This window comes from Myotis brandtii, unplaced genomic scaffold (assembly GCF_000412655.1).
Source record: "Myotis brandtii unplaced genomic scaffold, ASM41265v1 scaffold406, whole genome shotgun sequence".
NCBI classification, from domain to species: domain Eukaryota; kingdom Metazoa; phylum Chordata; class Mammalia; order Chiroptera; family Vespertilionidae; genus Myotis; species Myotis brandtii.
The window spans coordinates 1833981-1854731 of record NW_005365599.1 but is presented as its reverse complement, the minus strand read 5'-3'; the positions used below and the strand labels follow the sequence as shown (position 1 = coordinate 1854731).

Below are 20751 nucleotides of genomic sequence, written 5' to 3'. Positions count from 1 at the left end.
TTCCTTCCTTCCTTCCTTCCTTCCTTCCTTCCTTTTTTTTCCTCCCTTCCTTGCACTTCCCATTGCTGTCCATCAAAATCTCTCTTTCCCAAACTACTGGCCTCTCTGCCTCCATTCTTTCTTGATTCCCTTTCATCTGATCCATCATCACGCGATTTACTTCCACATCCTTCCTGGGAGACATTTAACAAGCTCCATTACCTCCTGCAGACACCTCTCTGCTGCCTTATTTCTAATATTCCAACCAAAGAGCTGGTTTTGTGTACCTGCAATTGTACTTTATATGTTTTAAGCTTTTTTTTAAAAAAAAAAACAATACCCACATAGTTTTCTCTTTATGGAAAGTGCTGCCCAGATGAAGTCTCATTAATAACGTACAAGCTTTGCTGACTGGGTAAAACCATTGCTATTGTTGTTATTTTAACAAACATCTATTTAGCCAGGTCTTGGGACAGATTCATTATTCGATGATACAAGTTAAATATATGTCATTAGAACTATTATTATTGGAGATGTCTTTTCAGATGGCATCTCTTCTTAGGGCCCTTGAGTTTAGCAGTTATGTGAATTCTGTATCCACCCCCTGGCAGCCCCTTTTCCTTTCCCAGGCACTGATACCTACTTTGGAAATGTGCACGGTGGGTGTAGAGCTCAAAGATATCCACTGCAGCATTATTTATAGCGGTAGAAATCTGAAAACACTAAAAGATGTAAGAAAATGAGCAAGCCAGTTATGAACATTATGCAGCTATTAAAATAATCTTTGCAAGGAATTTCAAACACATGGGGAATGGCTTTCGATGTGTTAACAGCAACAACAACAAAAGAATGAAGACAAATAACCAATGACAGTAGCAAACAACATAAGCAGGATATAAATGACCTTTTCACTAAGATCCCAACATATAATATAAAATATGGGGAAAACCCCTTTTTATTACAGAATTTATCAAAATCTTGCTTTGCTACAGATTCCTGTACATTGCAAGTTTTCTGCTATTGTCAGACAAAATAATGTAATGAGTGACTTACAACAAATAAAGATGCATGGGTGATTTCCTGTGTTTGGGGTCCCCAAGATCTACCACTAGATTCAGTGAGTGCTGGGAGGACTCACAGACTCAGCAAGTAGTTGTGGAGATGACTATGATTTATTACAGCAAAAGGATATAAAGTAAAATGCAGGAGAAACAAGTGTCCAAGAGTCCTCTCCTGGTGCAGTCCCATAGGACACACTTCATTCTTCTAACAGTGAGTTGTGTCAACAAGCTGTGAAATCTTTCCACTAGAGAAGTGCATTTGAGACTCAGTGCCCAGGGTTTTATTGGGGTTGGTCACATAGGCAGCCTCTGTCTGGGCCTATTAACATTCCAGACTCTCCAAAGGAAAGATATTCATGGTAAGCCGCGTTGTTTGTACAAAGAGTTGAGGCACAGTGAGCCACACTTATCAGGGAATGGTGGGAACTTTTCCGAAACCTAAGTTCCCAGAGGCCAGCACACCAGACTTGAGTAGCTGGGCCTTTTTAAGCTGGCAGTCTCAGCTGCTCTGTCAGCTCTTCTCTGCACATTCCCTTGCTCCTCATGTCTCACCTTACCAGACGGTCTCAGGGAGTAAGTCCCAGAATTCTTCCTTCTTTTCACCCACCCTTCCATCAGAAACACTGAATTGGTTCCACTGGGGTCTTTCCAAAATCCAGTTACAGAGGCTGATTATGTTATTTTTAAAGCTTGGAAATTGAGAAAAAAGTCTATGGCAAGTTCCACCCACCTACACCTTTCTCAGGGTCAGAGAGGTGGTCTGTGCGTGGGCTCAGATGGTGAGGCTGAGGCAGAATTAGGAGCATAATTAGTACCGTGAGTCCTACTTCTAGCTCCTGGCTCCTCACTTTGTGTGTTTTTCCTTAAGCTCTGACTGCATAAAAATCAGTTAGCTCAGTCATTAGAGCACAAGCAGCCACACAGAACTCATTGTCCTGTACACCCCGGGGCTCTGAGTGCAGTTTGGTTTTCCTTCTGCAAACAGAGTGTGTCAACATTCCTATCCTGTGAGACGTATTCATGAGTGATGACTTCATGCCCATGTCTCCCTGGGAGATTTCAAGACATGGGCTCACACGCTCATATTCGAGTCCCCCTCTGTTCTGGTGCATGATGATTCCTGGCCACTCCCTGTCCCCATCACTCATTCTTCGTCCCCCTGTCCTGACTGTCCCCCGGCCATCTGCCTTGACACCTGTGTACATAGCTAAGCTGCAGGTTCAGTTTAACAAAAAAATTCACGTTCTTCCCACTCCATCCCGCTGGCCCTTTGGCCCTTCCCTCAGTCTGTATTCAATGGAAGCTGAGACCCCTATGGCATAAAACAAACAAATGACATGTTTATCATGATGGAGGGAAGACCCTGTCTTTATTCGGTTTTACCAAGAGGGGAAAGCATTTCTGTTCATACTTGCTTACTCTTGCCAGGCTTTGTCCTTGATGAGTGCTCATTGTTTTGTTTTGTTTGTCTTGAAAGTGTAGCAGCCAATGAATAAGTTTATTACTTTATGCATATGTGTTTTTTACCTTTTATTTCCATCTTCCACTCTTTTTAGTAACTTACATCGATGAAGATGAAAATGAAATACTTGAGTTATCATCAAATAAAACATTCTTGGTCATGCTAAAGATTCCAGAGGAGTGTGTTACTGAAAAGGAATTGCCTCACCTGCTCACGAAAAGGGTAATGGGACTTTATGCATTGTTTATTGAGTTCAGACAATTAGAATGTGGATTCTGCTACAAGAGTAGACATAGAGCCACAGAGTAAGTAGCTTCAAGCTTGGATATTTTTGGTCTGAATTTTGGTAGAAACAGACACTTGTAAATGGACTTTCTGTCGTGCAAAACCAGAAGGAAGAGCCTTGGCCTCCAGCTGGAGGGAGGATAAAGCGTTGTTTCTTCACTCTGCTCTTACATTTGATTTGATTGTAGCATCATTGAGGGTCTGTGATGTGCTAGACCATATGCCAAGTGCCAGGGCCACAACCTGTGTGCTGTTAGTGGGGGCTCGCAGCCCAAGTAGAGGAAGCAACTAAATAGATAGTACAAAACGGTGTGATATATTCTATTGTTAAGATGCATATAGGATGTTTTACGACCACAAAGTTGGGGGTGGCATCTAGACTACTGAGGTGGAGATGGAGACTTGGAAGGCCTCCCGAAGGAGGAGATTCTTGGGATGAGGGTCTGCACAGCAGTGTACTATGGCCTCCACATGCTGTGGTGAGGACTTGCAGAGGTGAAGCTTAACAGGAAGGGCGGTTTTCCTACTCTTGGGTAAAGCACTAAAAGATTTTAATCTGCAGGTTGACAGGGTAACTTTCATTTTCACCTTTCTGTGTAATGGTGAAAAAACACTGCAGTGGAGTATAGTGGGAAGCATTGCGGTAGGCCAGATGAAACAGGGAGCCTTGAACTAGGTGATGTCAGGGGGAAGAAAGAAGATTTAAGTGAGATTTAAGAGGTCTTCTCATTCAATAAGGCTTAATGGCGGGTTGGGTGTGGGAGTGAGGGAGACTGTGAATGTGGCCCTGTCCACTCTTTTTAGTAACTTACATCGATGAAGATGAAAATGAAATACTTGAGTTATCATCAAATAAAACATTCTTGGTCATGCTAAAGATTCCAGAGGAGTGTGTTACTGAAAAGGAATTGCCTCACCTGCTCACGAAAAGGGTAATGGGACTTTATGCATTGTTTATTGAGTTCAGACAATTAGAATGTGGATTCTGCTACAAGAGTAGACATAGAGCCACAGAGTAAGTAGCTTCAAGCTTGGATATTTTTGGTCTGAATTTTGGTAGAAACAGACACTTGTAAATGGACTTTCTGTCGTGCAAAACCAGAAGGAAGAGCCTTGGCCTCCAGCTGGAGGGAGGATAAAGCGTTGTTTCTTCACTCTGCTCTTACATTTGATTTGATTGTAGCATCATTGAGGGTCTGTGATGTGCTAGACCATATGCCAAGTGCCAGGGCCACAACCTGTGTGCTGTTAGTGGGGGCTCGCAGCCCAAGTAGAGGAAGCAACTAAATAGATAGTACAAAACGGTGTGATATATTCTATTGTTAAGATGCATATAGGATGTTTTACGACCATAAAGTGAGGAGAGGGGAGGGCATCTAGACTACTGAGGTGGATGTAGAGACTTGGAAGGCCTCCCGAAGGAGGAGATTCTTGGGATGAGGGTCTGCACAGCAGTGTACTATGGCCTCCACATGCTGTGGTGAGGACTTGCAGAGGTGAAGCTTACCAGGAAGGGCGGTTTTCCTACTCTTGGGTAAAGCACTAAAAGATTTTAATCTACAGGTTGACAGGGTAACTTTCATTTTCACCTTTCTGTGTAATGGTGAAAAAACACTGCAGTGGAGTATAGTGAGAAGCATTGCGGTAGGCCAGATGAAACAGGGAGCCTTGAACTAGGTGATGTCAGGGGGAAGAAAGAAGATTTAAGTGAGATTTAAGAGGTCTTCTGATTCAATAAGGCCTCAGAATCAGAGTGAGGGAGACTGTGAATGTGGCCTTATGGGTGACTGTGGCATGATTTATGGAGTGGGAAGTTGAGGAGAATGAGCCCTCTGTGAAATACAGGTGCTCTGCAGCCAGACCAGGAGGGTTGGTTGGGGCAATCCTGGTCATCCTGTCAAAGACAGGGTGGTTCACAGCCTGACCCAAAAGTTTTGATAGGAAAATCCAAGCAAGGCCAGCCTGCTGTCCCTTACACTCTTCTTTGCAGCAGTAGGTTGAACGCGGCGAGTCCTCTTCATTTGGCTCCGACCACAGCTCCTAAAGGAGGCGCTTCCAGCTCAGTCACCCCTGAGTCAGCTCTGAGTCCCCAGGGGATAACTCGATTGCTCCTTTGATCACAGGAGTTTGTGCTCTGGGAAGATTATCCTGGGTTACCCTTCCTCCTTCTTTTCCTTGCTTATATCTCCTCTGCAGTGCCCTTTTCCTCCCGTCCTGCCAACTGCTTCCGGAGCAAGCTGCAGACTGAAGAGCCTTTTGCTGCTTTCCTCGTGGTTCCTTTTTAAATTGAGGGTTTGCATTTGATGAGCAAAAATGAAATGAATCAGCAACCACACATGTCACCTATTACAGGCTGCACTCTCTATGTCAAAGGGAAATGGATGTTAATCATTCACCTGAGACCCATATCTCTCACTCTATGGGTGTTTTCAGCAGATCACTGTGTAGTGGCAAAGGAACTGAGGGTGCTTTCTGGGCCAAGGTCACAGGCCTCTGAGACGGTTTCTTCTCTAATCAATGAGAATCACTGAGTTCTCCCTGTATACCCACAGGTGCATATGAGATGCATAGAAAGAACCTCGTAAAATATTTTTTTAAAATTATCTGACTTGCAGATGATAAAAGGTGCAGTGAAGTGAAAAGATTCCTGTCTCCCCCTCCCCCCAATACGGCTTCCCAATCAAATATGTTCAGGATTAAAAATGAGGAACTTGGAGATATCACTTTTATTGTCAGGTCGAGAATCTCCCTTTCTCCCATTAGGCCAGCTTCCAAACGTTTCTGGAGAAGGAAGGTAAGTGGGAGTGTATATTGGAATGCTGTGTCCTCTCTTTTGCTTTGTTGTCTTGGTTTGTGAACACAGCTTTCCTAGCCCCTCTCATATCTCACCACCTGAGTGCTGTCTTAGGGTTGGGGCCATTTCTCTGCTAAAGTCAGCCCATTAGCTATGTGCATGTGCTGGATTCGGGAGTTAGCATGGCACCTATGATAACCTAGGAGAGGGTATTTCTCTTATTCTGGAAGCTGTTTTCTATTTAGCCACTAAGCCTGACTCTGATAATCAGCTGACTAGGCTCCTAGCTCAGTCTGCACCCAGCCTCATAGGCCAAGTATGGGAGGCACCAGAACAAGGGGTGAGGAGCGCCCCCCCCCTTTTCTGGGGGGTTTTTGGCCTAAAGTAGATAGTGTGGTTAACAGCTCCCAAATATATAAATATGTCCTAATTATAACAGGGGACTATGCCACCTAAAAGAACCTTCCAGTGGACACTAAAAGTGATCTAGTGTACCACTCCATCTCTTAAAATTTTAACTTGAATTTTTTCTGAAAGCCTACTATGTACAAAACACTGTGCTAGGTCTTTAGGATTAACAAAGGGAGGGAGGGAGGGAGGGAGGGAGGGAATAGAGAAGGTTGGAAGGAAGGTGTCAACATGAGAATGTTCAAATCTGTAGAGAATTTTTATGTGAGTTTATTTGAGCAAACTGACATCAGGGCAAGACACAAAATCTCAAATGCTCTCAAGAATGACTGTTTTGTGGTTTCTTTTATACCATGAGAATTAAGGAGGGAACATAAGGAAGATTACTTGAAGGTGTGAGAAAGCAAGGCAGGGAAATCTCTGTGATTGAATTACAGAATAGTTAACAAGATTATATGCTCCCTTGTGGATCTGAAAAAGAGGAATACTTCTGGCATTTCAAAGGTATGTTAACCAAGATGCCTAGATGCACAAAAGCAATGGATAAAATTTGCTTACGGCAAATTAAAACAATGTAAAGTACAATGTTATAATCTTCAAACTGGCAAAAAATCTAAAAATATGGTAACACTAAGTACCAGCAGGGCTGTGGGAAATGGATCATTTCTACCTTCCTGGGAGAAGAGTAAGATGAAGAGCAATTTGGCAAGATTTAGTTCCTTTGGCGATGTGCCTAATCATGGACCCACCAAGTCCATTTCTTGGCATTTCTTCTCATATGTGTAAGAAACTCTTACACACAAGAGAAAAGAGGCACAGAGATATTCAAGGGTGATAACTTCAGTATAGTTTGTACATAAATGGGAAAGTTGGTCCAACCATTTAGTGAAATCTATGCAGGAGTTAGGACTTAGAGTGAAAGGCCTTCATATTCTAGATGTACCATTATGGGTGAATCCCAAACATAATTTCGAGTGAAAAGAAAAACGAAGTCATAGAAGATTGTGTAGACTATGGTGCATATTTTATTTTAATAAAACACAAATTAAATTATGTAGCGCTGATTGCACCAGGATGTATTACATTTATAAAAAACATGCATGAGAAGGAGTCATACCCTCTTTAGGACAATGGCTAACACTAGGTGAGAGAGGAATTGTGTGTAAGAAGAGTAGCTTTGTTTGTTCTGTCTCTTAGGGTGAAAGGGTGAACTAGATGTGGTAAAAGTGAAGCAAAGAAACATGGGTAGTGGGAACATAGGTGTCATTTTTTTGGGATGGCAATATTTCATGCATAAAATAAGAACTTCATTATCTTTGCAAGTATACACCAGCCCCACTTGGTCCCATTTTCCAGGAAAAGTGCCTTACCTGTGGCTTAGCATGGCTGTTTTTTCTTACAATGAAGCTCTCAAGAAAGGAGGGAAAGCCCTTGTCCAGTGATGGGCCAGCCCCTGAGTGGCCTGTTCTGCCGTCTTCCCAGCCACTGCCCTGTTCTGTCCTGCCCGAGTTCCTTGGGGTCTGGGTGGACACAGGCTGCAGACCCCTCTCTTCATTAAGGCCACAAAGTGTCAGTGCAATACATAAGAGATGTTGAAAATCCCAGCCTGGTCACATGATCCTTATCAAATGAGATTCTTTTACATGAGTGTGAACTTGATTTTTGGTTGGTGCTAGGCCCTCCTCTGTCTGCTTCTTGATCCAGAGTCTCTGGATAAGTTAGTTTCTAGCTAGTGTTGAATCCCCTTTGTCTAGGAGTACTTTTGCTTTGTCAGGTGATATGCAATAAGATCCATTAATTATGTGTGTGGTTATTTTACTTGTTCCTGTTTGTTTCAGCTCACAGATGTGTACAGCTCATCCCCATCTCTGAATCGTTATTTTACTTCAGTGGAAATAATGGACTTCAGGTAAGAATATGGAGAAACTGGAAAGCAACACCTCCATTTACCTAGAAGGACCTCCCAAGTCTCAAAGCACAAAGGGAACCAACAATAGAATTGTAGTTTGTCAGTGCTGGGCTCAACTCCCTGATTTTACAAAGGAGAAAAGTGAAGCCCAGATTAATTAGATAACTTAACAAGGTCACACAGAAGAGAGGAAAAGCCAGTCCCAGGCACACCATTCCTGTTTAACAGAGAATGCGTAAATGAGCTAAGGGTAGAAATAGATCTCAGATAGTGATGTGATGGAAAAGATAGAAGCCATGTTTGACTTGTGATTTTGAGGAACACAAGTAATATAGGAGTCCGTGTTCCTTGTGTAATATTAAAAATATAAAGACACTAGAGGCCCAATGAAAATTCATGCACTCACAGGGGTCCCTCAGCCCAGCCTGCACCCTGTCGCAGTCCGGGAGCAGTCGGACATCCTTAGCACTGCTGCGGAGGCTCCCGCCACTGCCATTGAGTGTCTGCCCCCTGGTGGTCAGTGTGCGTCATAGCGACTGGTTATTCTGTTTGGTCAATTGCATATTAGCCTTTTATTATATAGGGTATACTACAGGGAAAGTAAAAGGCATATGTATATAGAGAAGTCATTTGATTATCTTTTTGTATTGTAGGATAAAATTTACCTGACTAAGCTTTATTATCTACTATTCCTAAGATATCCCTGGAATGTGATCATCAAAGGCAATATTCCACTGGGGCCCCCTCTCTAATCGTATATTTCCAAAGCCATAATATGAATAGACCTGGGAGGGGAAGTATGTAAAGCAGGTGGTAGCACAATGGGGACAAACGAAAATGGATCTGATGTCTGAAAACGCATACAGTGGCAGGTTGCCTTGGCAACACTATTTCTCCTTCTTTATAGATTTCCTATGTACATGTGACCTTATGATGACTTTTGTTTTCTTTTAAACTTTATTTCTCAATTACAGTTTATATTCAATATTATTTTGTACTAGAGGCCCAGTGCACGAAATTCATGCAAGGGGCTCAGCACTCGCAGCTGCCGTGGCTGCCTGGGCCCTTGCAGCCCCAGCTTCATCTGGTCTAATTAGTATATTACACTTTTTTTAATTATAGATTAGTTTCAGATGTACAGCGTAGTAGGTAGACAATCATATACTTTACAAAATGCTTCCCCTGATATTTTCAGTACCCATCTGACACCATATATCAGTAGTTCTCAACCTTCTGGCCCTTTAAATACAGTGCCTCATGTTGTGACCCAACCATAAAATTATTTTTGTTGCTACTTCATAACTGTAATGTTGCTACTGTTATGAATCATAATGTAAATATCTGATATGCAGGATGGTCTCAGGCAACCCCTGTGAAAGGGTCATTCAACCTCCAAAGGGGTCTCGACCCACAGGTTGAGAACCGCTGCTATATATAGTTATTACAATATTATTGACTATGAATCGAGTGTTATTTTTCTGAGCAGGATGCAAGGGTGGTTTCTTTCCTGGATTCTTGTCCAGGTTGGATTTGAAGAATGAAGCCATGGTCAAAAGGTAGTAGATGAAAAGGTGGAAATTTATTGGAAACAGGTACAGACTCCCACATGCGGAGGGGTCCCAAAGGGAGTAGCCCACTAGGATCCTTTTCCCTAAGGTTTATAAAGGCTGAAGTTCTTTGTCTCTTGATGCTTCCTTCTTATTGGTAAAATATCAGCTTTAAAACTCAAACCCCTCATGGTGTCCCCTTCTCTTTCTCCCCCTTCAGTGGTAGAATTCTATCTCCTGTGAAAATCTGTTTTCCTCTTTCTCCCATTTGTCAGCATTTCTCTATTCTCTGTGAAAGTTTGTTTCCTCTTTCTCCCCATATCCTGTGGCTTGTCCCTGTCTTCTTTGAATGGATGTCTTCCTTTCCCCTTGTTCTGTGGCACCTTTTGTTCCTCTGTGAATGAATGCCTTTTGGCAGTTCCAAGCCCCTGACCAACTATGCCTTCCTCCCCCATGGACCTCCTAATTCCTAAAACTACCTAAACCTGCCTATTTTACCCCTAAAAACTCTTTTCAACTGTATAACCCTATGTTGTACTTTACATCCCATGACTATTTTGTAACTACCAATCTTTACTTCTCAATCCCTTCACCTTTTTCACCCAGTCCCCAAACCCTCCTCCCATCTGACAACCATCAGTCTATTCTCTGTATATATGAATCTATTTCAATATTGCTTGTTTACTTTGTTCTTTAGATTCCACATACAAGTGAAATAATATAGTATTTGTCTTTCTCTGACTTACTTATTTCACTTAGCATAATGCCCTAGGTCAGTGGTCGGCAAACTCATTAGTCAACAGAGCCAAATATCAACAGTACAACGATTGAAATTTCTTTTGAGAGCCAAAGTTTTTAAACTTAAACTATATAGGTAGGTACATTGTTATTAACTTAATTAGGGTACTCCTAAGGCTCAGGAAGAGCCACACTCAAGGGGCCAAAAGCCGCATGTGGCTTGCGAGCTGCAGTTTGCACCACGGCCCTAGGTCCATTCATGCTGTCACAAATAAGATCTCATCATTTTTATGGCCAAGTAAGGTGACTTCTTTGACATTGCTCATTTTAATCATAAGCCTTTGGTATTAAAACACCAATAGAAAATGGAGAAATGCATAATTAGACCCAACATGCTTTCCTCCGTGCACTTGCCCCAATTTGCAACTCAAAGACTGAGCCAAAGTTGAGAGCCACCTAGACTGAAGGGCTTTTCCAAGAATCCAGTCTCCTATTATGGCTTAGAGGACGTGGGATTGTATAATGGCTTGGGGTTGACACTGGGAAAAACTCATCAGAAAAAGGAGTGAAACATGACTCAAAGTCTGAACACTTACTGTTACAGAATCTGCTTTTAAAAGTTATTGGAAAGAAAAACCCAAGGGTTTTAGTATTTTAGATAAAGAACTTTGTCTGGGAACATTTTTTAAAATCTAGGCAGAGTTTCAACTGAGGAACAAAAGCCATTGCCCCCAAAGCCGCAGTTGCTGCCTGTGAGCAGGAGACAGCCACAGGCCTGCGGACATTTGTGTAGACACAAATCCTGACCTCAGTCCCAGCCCCGCTCAATGAAAACCTGGGAAATGCCCATTGGTTCATCCGCTGCTGGACCCACTCAGGTGGTGGGCAGATGAGGCAAAGCCCACAGAGTTCTCTGCTTCCCTGAAAATCCCTCTTCTCTCCTCAGAATTCAGCCTTGAGTACATTCACCCCAAGACTCACTTGGTAGAATGACAATGGGCTGGCCAGGCTGCGTTAGACAGAGCAAACCTCTCATTCAGCATCTGGTCTGGCCTTATGAAAGTCAGCCTCTAGTCCTTTCCATAAGCCAACACTTTGCCCATGGGAGCATAAGGTGGCTGTGAGTCAAGCTGTGACCATCCTTAGCGATAATTAGAAGGTAAAACACAGGGAGCACCGGTACACTAGAGTTGCTGGCTTAGAGTTTGAAAGCAGTTTTCAGCCTGCCTGTAGTGGCGTCCTTGAAACTGTTTCCCCAGGGTCTGACTGTCATTCATCTAAACCACAGGGTTTGGCACATTTCTTGGCTGTCTTTGTATAAACTTGTCAGCCACGTTAATGTTAAGGTGACCTCTGGCCACAAGAGGGAGCTCTTTGCTTGTCCTTAATAAGGACAGCGTTTACTATTGGGACTGGCTTATTTACAAAACGCCCTAGGGCTAGTGGCTACCTCTTAATTATTTTATTTCTTGCTCTTAATCTGGGTCATCTTGAAAGTAATAGGATAATTGTGGAAAACTTAAATGTTGATGTAGCATTTAACAGATAGTATCATCTACTCATTAACTGAGAATAGCCCTATGATTTTTTTTATTTTGATAATGGGAAAAATTCCTTAGGTCCCCTTCTTGAGAGCGCATTGCTGGCAGCCTCGGGAGTGGAAATGAGACAGAACAAGTTTCTTAGTTTGGGGACAAAGCAGGGAGGTATGATTTGCTGCTGGTACACGGGGCGAGCGGTGGAAGACCAGGAGTTCTGCACCCCTGAAGGCAGGGAGCTTTGGGCCCTACCTTAAACACTAATGAACTGGCTAAAGCAATTTGCTCTGACTAACCTACACTTGTTGGTCAGGGAAAGGGGTGTTGTGTGAGCACATGCAGAAGGGAACACAGGAGGAGAACAGGGCTTTCCTGGCCTGCCTGGGGGGTCAAAGGCTGGAGCTGGGGCAGACAGTGGGCCCTGGGCTCTTCCTTGACAATCGCTGGGTCCCATCTCTCCCTTCAGTGTCTTCTCTCAGTGGACTCCCAGGGGCTGTGTTCTAAGGGGGAGGAGGCGGTGAGGGTCACCGGAATATTATGTGCTGGACCCGTGGAAGAGGATTCTTTCAGGGCAGCACACCCTTTGCTATTTTGTACTTGGAAGAACACGAGGAACTAAAAAAAAGAAATGTTATTGCTAACACTAGTTTCCAGACTTGCAGTGCGATTCTGTTTCATTTGACTTTCTCTGTTTAATTTGCCTTTTAGAGAGGAAAATGCCACAATAACCTACCACCTGCAGTTTGGGGTTCCATCGGAAGATGACAGTTTTATGAAGTATATGATGAGTGAGGAGTTGGTGCTGGGCATTTTGCTACAGGATTTCCATGATCAGAACCTGTCTGGCTGTGAGACTCTGGGGCTTGATCCGGAGTCCCTGTTGCTCTATGGTAAGTTGAGCATGTCAAAAAGTCAGAGTTGGGATGGTAAACAAGTGAACCAGACTGGGGACAGAGGGTTCCGGTTGATTTCTGTGCAGGTGATGTTCCATGTTCTGTGGAGGTTACACAGTCCCTGTCCTCCAGACTGAGCAGTTTGGGGAAAATCATGGAAAAAGTAATTAAACTATAAAGATGAGGATTGCTGAAAGTTTCCTTGTTGTAGTTCACCCACATGCTAAGCCCCATACTCTACTTCATAGTGTCATTAGTACAGGCATAGCTCATTTCATTGTGCTTTATGGATGTTGCTTTTTTTTTTCTTTACAAATCGAAGGCAAGACCCTTCACTTGCAAAAAGATTTTTATTTGCTTTATTGTGATTCTCTCTTTATTATGGTGGTCTGGAACCCAAAGCACAATATCTTTGAGGTGTGACTATACTCTTCATGGAAACACCATGGTTTCATAAGAGAAGTAAGTGTTAAAGAGTTTGCAATAAACAATATAGCTAAATCATTGAAGTATTATCTCACTTGGCAACTTATCTCTTCTTCTGTTGAAGGCCACTGAGTTCATTAAGAAATTAATAGAGAGGTATAAAAAGGGAAATTGACCTATTTCCTTAGAAAAGTATAATAAATCTACTCATCTACTTTTAAAACTAAGAACAAAACAGGGAAACTGACATGTTGTTTAATAAGCATAGAATATACCCTGCTTATCAGGAGAACTTTCCTGACAAGACTTGGCAGAAGGAAGGCGGGGAGGTGGAATGGCCACAGCGTTGACATGTCCTTCCATGTGTCTACTGAAGCTCTGGCCTTTCTCTCCCATCTCTCCTCACTTCCTTCCGAGCCCTCCCCCAGAGATGCCCTAGCTCTCCTTAGCCCCACAGGCCAACCATCTTGGGTGTCTCATTTTCTCGTGGACCCCCCCCCGTCAGAAACACTCTCTGCACATTAGCCGTAAATACCAGTGGAATGAACGAAAAAGGCAAATAGAAGGAGACGTGTAGCACCAGGCACGGTGCCAGCAGCCCGGCATCAGGAGGCCACATTTCAGTTCCCTGGGAAAGTCTCATAAAGGAATAGTTTCCTCACAGAGCATCTGGATAAATAAAGTGTGTCTGTGGGCCAGGCAGACAGCATACATGTGTGGAGTGGAGGGGTTATGCACCCTCCACAAGAATTTTAGAAAGAAAGAAACCTGAGGGGCCCCTCCTGTGTAGAGGTGAGAGGGGGAAATCTACCCTGCATGAGATGCGGTGGCCGCCTGCTGTGGTGACTGGCCTTGATTTTCCGAGCCCTCTCTGCACTTGTTGTGGTTACCAGCTCTTTCCAAATGTAGGTGAGGGACGGGGGAGGACTGTGAGAAAGGCTTCAGAGGATTGTGTGGTTGGGAGTATGATAAAGGGGGTGTTGCTTTAGAGGCCAGAGGACAGCTCAGCCAAAAAGCCTCAGAGACATTTCCCAGTCGGGCTCTGCCTCCGGCCCCAGGGATGCCACCTGAGCCAGCCAGTTGCTGCTCCCCAGGAGATTGTACTTTTTCTCTCAGTCATTTCTTCTGGGGAAACCTGTGACCCCACATCCATTTCCCATAGCATGCCTGAGCAGCATTTCAGCCATTAAATATTTTCAGGACTATGGCTATCAGGCCCCTCTCAAATGGGTGGGTAGACAGTGACCATTTGGGAAGTGAGGAAGGAAAAAGACAAGAGAAGGCAGGCAGGGCAAGTGAGAGGTAAACTCCAATGAAAGAGAAGAGATGGCTGTGGCAGGGATAGGCTAGGCCCCTGGGAGGGACCCAGTGAACCCTGTGGGTGCTTAGGCCAGTTCCCCATGCTCACATGCTCTGAGGGCTTGGTGGGTTACCACCATGCCTGTGATGAGCTGGGCAGCTAGTTTTTCATAAAGATAATGTTCTAATTCTTCAAAGAGCAGAGATTCTTAACATTGTGGGGTTCGTATACTCCTTAGAGCAGTGGTTCTCAACCTTCTGGCCCTTTAAAACAGTTCCTCATGTTGTGACCCCCCAACATAAAATTATTTTCGTTGCTACTTCATAACTGTAATTTTGCTACTGTTATGAATCGTAATGTAAATATCTGCTATGCAGGATGGTCTTAGGCGATCCCTGTGCGAGGGTCATTCGACTGCCAAAGGGGTCGCGACCCACAGGTTGAGAACCACTGCCTTAGAGGATGAGGACAACCAAGTACCTTCTCTCCAGAATAAAAGGCACACAACTCCTCCCCCTACACAAAATTTTACAATTTCAGGGATTCCAAGGACTCTCTGAGGCCAGTCTGTGGTTCCTTTGGGGTTCATATGTGTGTGTACTTTAGAGTCAGAACTTTAAGTTTGGCTCTAATTTGGGTTCCTGGGGTATTTTGTGCGTATTTCTCATTTTCTCATTGTATTTCTGATTTGGAAATACAATGACTATTTGACCTAGCTGCAGGCATATTGTAATGCCCTTATAAAAATAAAAACTTTCCTTACTATAATAATCAAAAAGGATTTTAAAAAATATTGAGATATATAATTTTATTATAATTGACTTGAGATAGAATTGACTTGACACATATTTCCTAATGATTACCACAATAAGTTCAGTTTATACCTGTCTGTCATCTCATATGGTTACTGTTAAGGAACAAGAATGCAACTGAGTAAACTTAGAGATCTGAATGGCTTTATTGGATGATTCATGGATCTGGAAGCAGCCCATCTAGTAAACAGAGAGGTGCTCAGAGCAATTGTAAAAAATAGAAGGTTTTTATAAGCAGAAAAAGGGCGGGGCAAGGAAATGAAAAGAAAGGACTTCTGGCAAGGTGACCTTCCCTTGCTGGGAAGACAGGGGGTTTTATCAGGTAGGTGACCTCACTCTTGCTGACCAGGAAATTCCAGGCTGATGCGTTTTCAGCCTTTTTCTGAGGCAGTAAGTCTTGGTGGGGCTTTGCAAAAGTGACTTCATTTTGAGTCTGTTGCTTTCTTTTTAACAATGAGAAATTTTTTTCCTTGTGGTGAGAACTTTTAGGATCTACCCTCTTAGAACTTTCAAATGTACCATACAGCAGTGTGAACTACGTCATCATGCTGTACATACACTCCAGTACTTACTTATAACAGGAAGTTTGTCCTTTTTAACCACTTTCACCCAAATTATCTCCCACCGAACTGATAATCTGCTTTCTTTTGCTATGAGTTTCTTTTTCTTTCTTTCTTTTTTTTAAATTTAGATTCCACATACAAGCAAGGCCATAAAGTATTTGTCTGACTTATTTCACTTAAGCATAATACGCTCAATGGTAAAGGCATTTGTTTTTTTAATGGATCAACCCTTCCCTCCTCTGTCTTTGAGCTTGTTCACATTCTGTATGGGTGGGGTCCCAGTCTGAGGAGTAGAAGTCTGTTTTGCAAATGTAAAACAGTGGCTTTGTTGGGACTTCAGGATCTATTTTGGATCTGGGTTAGTTATTTTGCACAGGTTTCTCATAAGTGAAGGAGTCAGCTGGCAGACTGAGGGCAATAGAGGCAAACCCGGGTTTCTGTGAGAACGGAGAGGACCGGGCTCCAGGCAGCGAAGACAGTGAATTGTGTTTACAGGTTTTGGGGTGTAAACTGATGATCTGGTTCCTAGCAGAGAAGCCAGAGTGAATTCTATCCCTGGGGCACCAAGGGAAACCATTTTGGCTGTTCATAGATTCTCCAGAAAACTGGAAGAGTTTAGCCAAAGAACACTAATCCTCATTGAGGGCAATTCTGCACCCCCCTCTCCCTCCAGGGATATTTGGCAATGGCTGGAGACATTTTTATCTTATTTTTTTAAAGAATAGTTTATTGATTTTTAGAGAAAAACAAAGGGAGAGGGCGAGAGAAACATCGATGTGAGAGCACAACATTAAGTATCGACTGCCTCCTGCATACTTCCTACTGGGGAGCAAACCCACAATCTGGGCATGTGCCCTGACTGAGAATCCAATCAGCAACCTTTGGGTGCAGGGATAACTCCCAACCTACTGAGCCACACCAGCCTGGGCTGTCTGGAGACATTTTTAGTTGTTACTATTGACATTGTATGTTGGATACTAGTATCTAGTGGTGAGGTCAGGGATTCTTCTTCTTACAGTGCTCTCTAGAACTACCCAGCCCCCAACATCAACTGTGAGAACCCTGTGGCAGAGCATGAAGGGCTCTCTATGTAGTGTCCCAGGTCCTTGCGTGGGCACCACCCCCTTAGCCAGGCCAGCTCACACCATTTCCCTCATCTGGATTTCTCATGACATATTGTGCACCTTTAAAAAAAAACCCTGAACATTTAGAGGTATTTTTATAATGAGATCATGAAAAAGGACTGATTGTTAAAATGTCCTCAGTATCCAAAAGGCCTTATCAAATGTTATTTTTCATGAATTATACCCAAACCAATGAGCGGACAATGTGGTATTTGCCTTTTGGAAAGGATTCAGAGTTTGTGTTTGTGTGTGTGTTGACTGAAGAAGAAATTTTCTGTTAGGAATTTACAATATTCCAATTTTATACGAGTATATATTCAAACCAAATAAAGTCAAATGAAACTATGGGTGTTTAAATTAATCATAATTCTTAAGCGGCTTTTGTTTGTGTTTTCTTTTCAGAGTGAAGTGGTAGAGGCCGGTCTGTGTTTGGAGCAGTGTTCCCTGAGCTGTGGGATGAAGATAACTCATTCTTTTTTACAGAAAAGATACTGTGAATTAACTGGAAGGATTTGAAATGATGAGAGGGCTAGGCACGGTCCTTTTTCTCCTGATTGTGCACAGTAGGACATCCAGCAAAACAGCAAGAGCTGCCCTGGTCCCACTGGTGGTAGAGGCAGGAAGCCAGATGGGACAGGGGTGACCGAGTAGCAGGGTGAACCTTCCAGTGTGAAGTCACTGCTATTCTTGAAGCGCTACCTGTCCCCACCGCCATGTGGACACTTTCTCTTTAGTGCTGGGGGTAGACTTTCGGGCAGGATCCCGCCAGCCTGTGCTGTTGGAGAGGCGACAGCAGGTGAGGGAGAATTGAGCCAGTGGCTCACTGAAATCCCCCTCCCGCTCAACATTATATTTAATCTACCTCTAAGCAAGCCTGTGAGGATAGGGAGGGCATTTAAGCCCAGAGCAGCATGGTTATGTGTCTACCTTCATGACCTGTAGCTGCATTTCTTAGCAAACCAGCTGTAGGCACATCATCCAATGTCACTGTGTTATCAATAGCTACAGAAAGGAAATGTACATTTAAAAATTATTTTGCATCTCCTCATTGTTCCTATTATTCCTGAACACCTCTCTTAAAGACATAATTCCCTGTGAGTTTTGAACACTTTGCTCTCATTTTGGATAGTTTATCCATGTATATTTTCACAACCTTCCATCAGGGAATCATTAAGAACCCTAACCATCTGCTAGAACTATTACCCAAGTGCTTTTCATGGTCCAGTGTTATGGCCTTCCAGTAGGACTCAGTGTCTTCAGGCATTGATCATAGATCTGATGAAAGAGTTTTGAAACAGGAAGAACCACTCTCTGAAACAGTTATAAGCTTAATGACAGTTCACTTACAGGGTGGGAGAATATTGGTAACTGGCTAGGTCATTTGCCTGTCATGAGGGATCAGAATTATTTGTTTTCTTAGGGAAATTGCTGGGAATTTTCCAGGAGAAAGAGTTTGTGGTCCTATAATGAGAGCTCTTTAGCCTAATATCTCAGTTAGGTTGACCTTAGGTAGAAGTTAGTATGGGGGCAGCTGTGTATGGGGTGTGTCTGAGTCTTGTCTCAGGTAGATTTGCCTTAAGCTCTTTAGGACCCAGGACTCTGGATAATGTGAAAACTTTCCTTATTATTGAACTAGAAGTTGCATTCATTGTAACGCTGTCTCATTTTGAGGATAGTTCCTCAAACTAGCAAAACAGGTGAATTATCCTTCTTCCTCTTTATTTTTTATATGTCAAGTGTAAGCTTTAATGTGTTTGTACTTTTTAGAGAATAATGAAGACTTTTCATGGAAAAGGATTTAAAAATATTTACAATAAATTATTTTTGCCCTCTGCGCTATCCTATTTCCCTTTGCTTCATTGGTGGCGACTCTCCAGGGCCATGATTTGGGTTGGTGTTTTCTTGCAGTAAATGGTGTTGGAAGTGATCTTTTCATTTCCCTGAGGGCAGCTTCCCCTTCTGAGGGAGTGAGATTGAACTGGGGTGGGCTGAGTCCTCCTCTCTGTTTCAATGAGTGAAGGGTGGGTGCTTTGATCCCTTCCACTTCCTCCCAGAGCCCTCTCTGGCAGGGCCAGGTGTCTGAAGGGCCTGGGACTGGAAGGAAAGGTTAGTTCATATCTGGGATCAAGACAGGGTTGGTTTTCATCTTCCCTTCTCCTTTGGAAAGCACCAAGATGCAAATACCTTGTCCTGGGTTTTGACCACTTACGAGTCATAGAATTTTCCATAGAGTGCACTCTTTAGCCCATGTGGTGTGGAAAGACCTGAACTTTGTGATGAAAGCATTTGAAGGGTTTGGAAAAAACGGCACTTACATATACTCTACTCTGCTATCAGAGGTGGATATTGGGCATCACACATTTTAATGATGAGCATAACGCCTGGTGCATAATAAGGTTTTAACAAATACCTGTGAAATAATTGAACAATTTGAGACTGGCCTTTTGTGCAAGTCTTTTAGATATGGACCGAAAGGATACAGCCAGATCAGAGGAACCTGTCACCCCACTATTCCAACAAAAATTCTATCCACGTGTTCAATTCTTTTTTGCCTCACAATGTAACTTAGTCCTATAGATGTTTTAATAATGAGTTTTGCAGAAGACCATAGAAGACACCAGTGTAGAAGAAGACAATAATAAGGAAGGAAACTTCTGGTCTTACAGGGATTCAGGCTCTGCATAGGTGAAACAAGAAACAACGGGGGGCGGGGGGGGGCGGGGGGAGTCAGGTGTTAAAATTAAATAAAGATAAAATATAGAGCTGTGGGTGGTCCGAGGAAAGAGTATCCAGTATAGTATAATTGGAAAAATATTTGCCTGGGAAGTAGGACATAAACTGACCCTGAAGCAGTGGTGGGATTTGAATAAAGAGGTTTGCCTTTCTTTACTTAAGTTTGTGTCTTACTAGGGCCAGGTGCACAGTCTCTCCTTGCCCCATTCAAAATCTGACCAGTGCTGAGAAAAATGGGAGTTATCTCTCTAAATCTTCCTCCTCTGCTCCCATTACTGTAAATTAAGGTAATTCACACTATTGCTGCATTGCTGGCAGCTGCATGCAGACACATCCTTTAATATTTTTCTTTATGATTAGAAAAGTATCCTTTTAGTGTTAGAAGGCAGTCCCCTCTTTTTATGGTTAAGAAACTGAGGCCTGGACAGGTGGGAGGACAAGCCCAGAGCTCCCCAGTTTGGGGGAGCACAGCTCAGCCCACTAGGCAACCACACACCATCAAGGAGCATGAGTAGAGAGAGGACAGGGTTGAATTGAGAAGTGTGATCATCAGGCTGTAGAAGACTCTGGGATTATGATGATGCTCAATCCTTCCCCAAGTGCCTTGCAAAAGACCTCCTTGTGGGAAAGGGGGAGGGACTGAGAGCTGGGGCATGCTCAGATCCAGTGGCTTTCAAGTTGCTTTTTGAACGCAAGATGCTGACTTGGAAGAGAACAGAGTCACAGAAATTTAAACAGAATCTCCTATTCTCTGAAGACTTCTGTGGAGTCCTGGGGCACACCTTTTTTCATTCTGCCTATGCCCTTGCACCCCTGAGAATAGCTGTAGCCCTCGTTACCCAAGGTTGTCCTAATAATGTCCACATTTGAATTTATTTGTTGTCAACGGTCGATTTTCCTCACCTATCTTTGCCCTTTTCTTGTACCTCTCTTACGTTCTAAATAAGAATTCGTTCACTGACTCAGGGATTATTTATAGGTACTAGTATGAACGTAAAACAGAAACCACAGAGCCCACAGTAGCTGCATTAAATGTGCCTCTGTGAACTTTGGCTGTGTACAGTTGAGACCAACATGGGGGAGGGGAATTTTCTGATATATTTGTGACTTGAGGATAAAATTTAAATCCTCAGCCTCATTTTTTAAAATCAAGAACAGGAATTTTTTAACTAAGGGGTT

At 43.1% G+C, this 20751-nt stretch overlaps 1 protein-coding gene across 1 annotated transcript in view; it reads left to right on the top strand.

Moving 5' to 3' along the window:
- LOC102257426 (chromosome unknown open reading frame, human C3orf52) overlaps positions 1-18674 on the top strand; it is a 31061-nt gene extending 12387 nt beyond the window's left edge. Inside the window, exons 3-6 of the mRNA XM_014545408.1 lie at positions 2597-2724; positions 7828-7898; positions 12430-12611; positions 17242-18674. Coding sequence (XP_014400894.1) covers positions 2597-2724; positions 7828-7898; positions 12430-12611; positions 17242-17246 — 386 coding nt within the window. The 3' untranslated portion in view covers positions 17247-18674. The remainder of the gene's footprint in view (positions 1-2596; positions 2725-7827; positions 7899-12429; positions 12612-17241) is intronic.
- The last annotated feature ends 2077 nt before the right edge of the window (positions 18675-20751 follow it).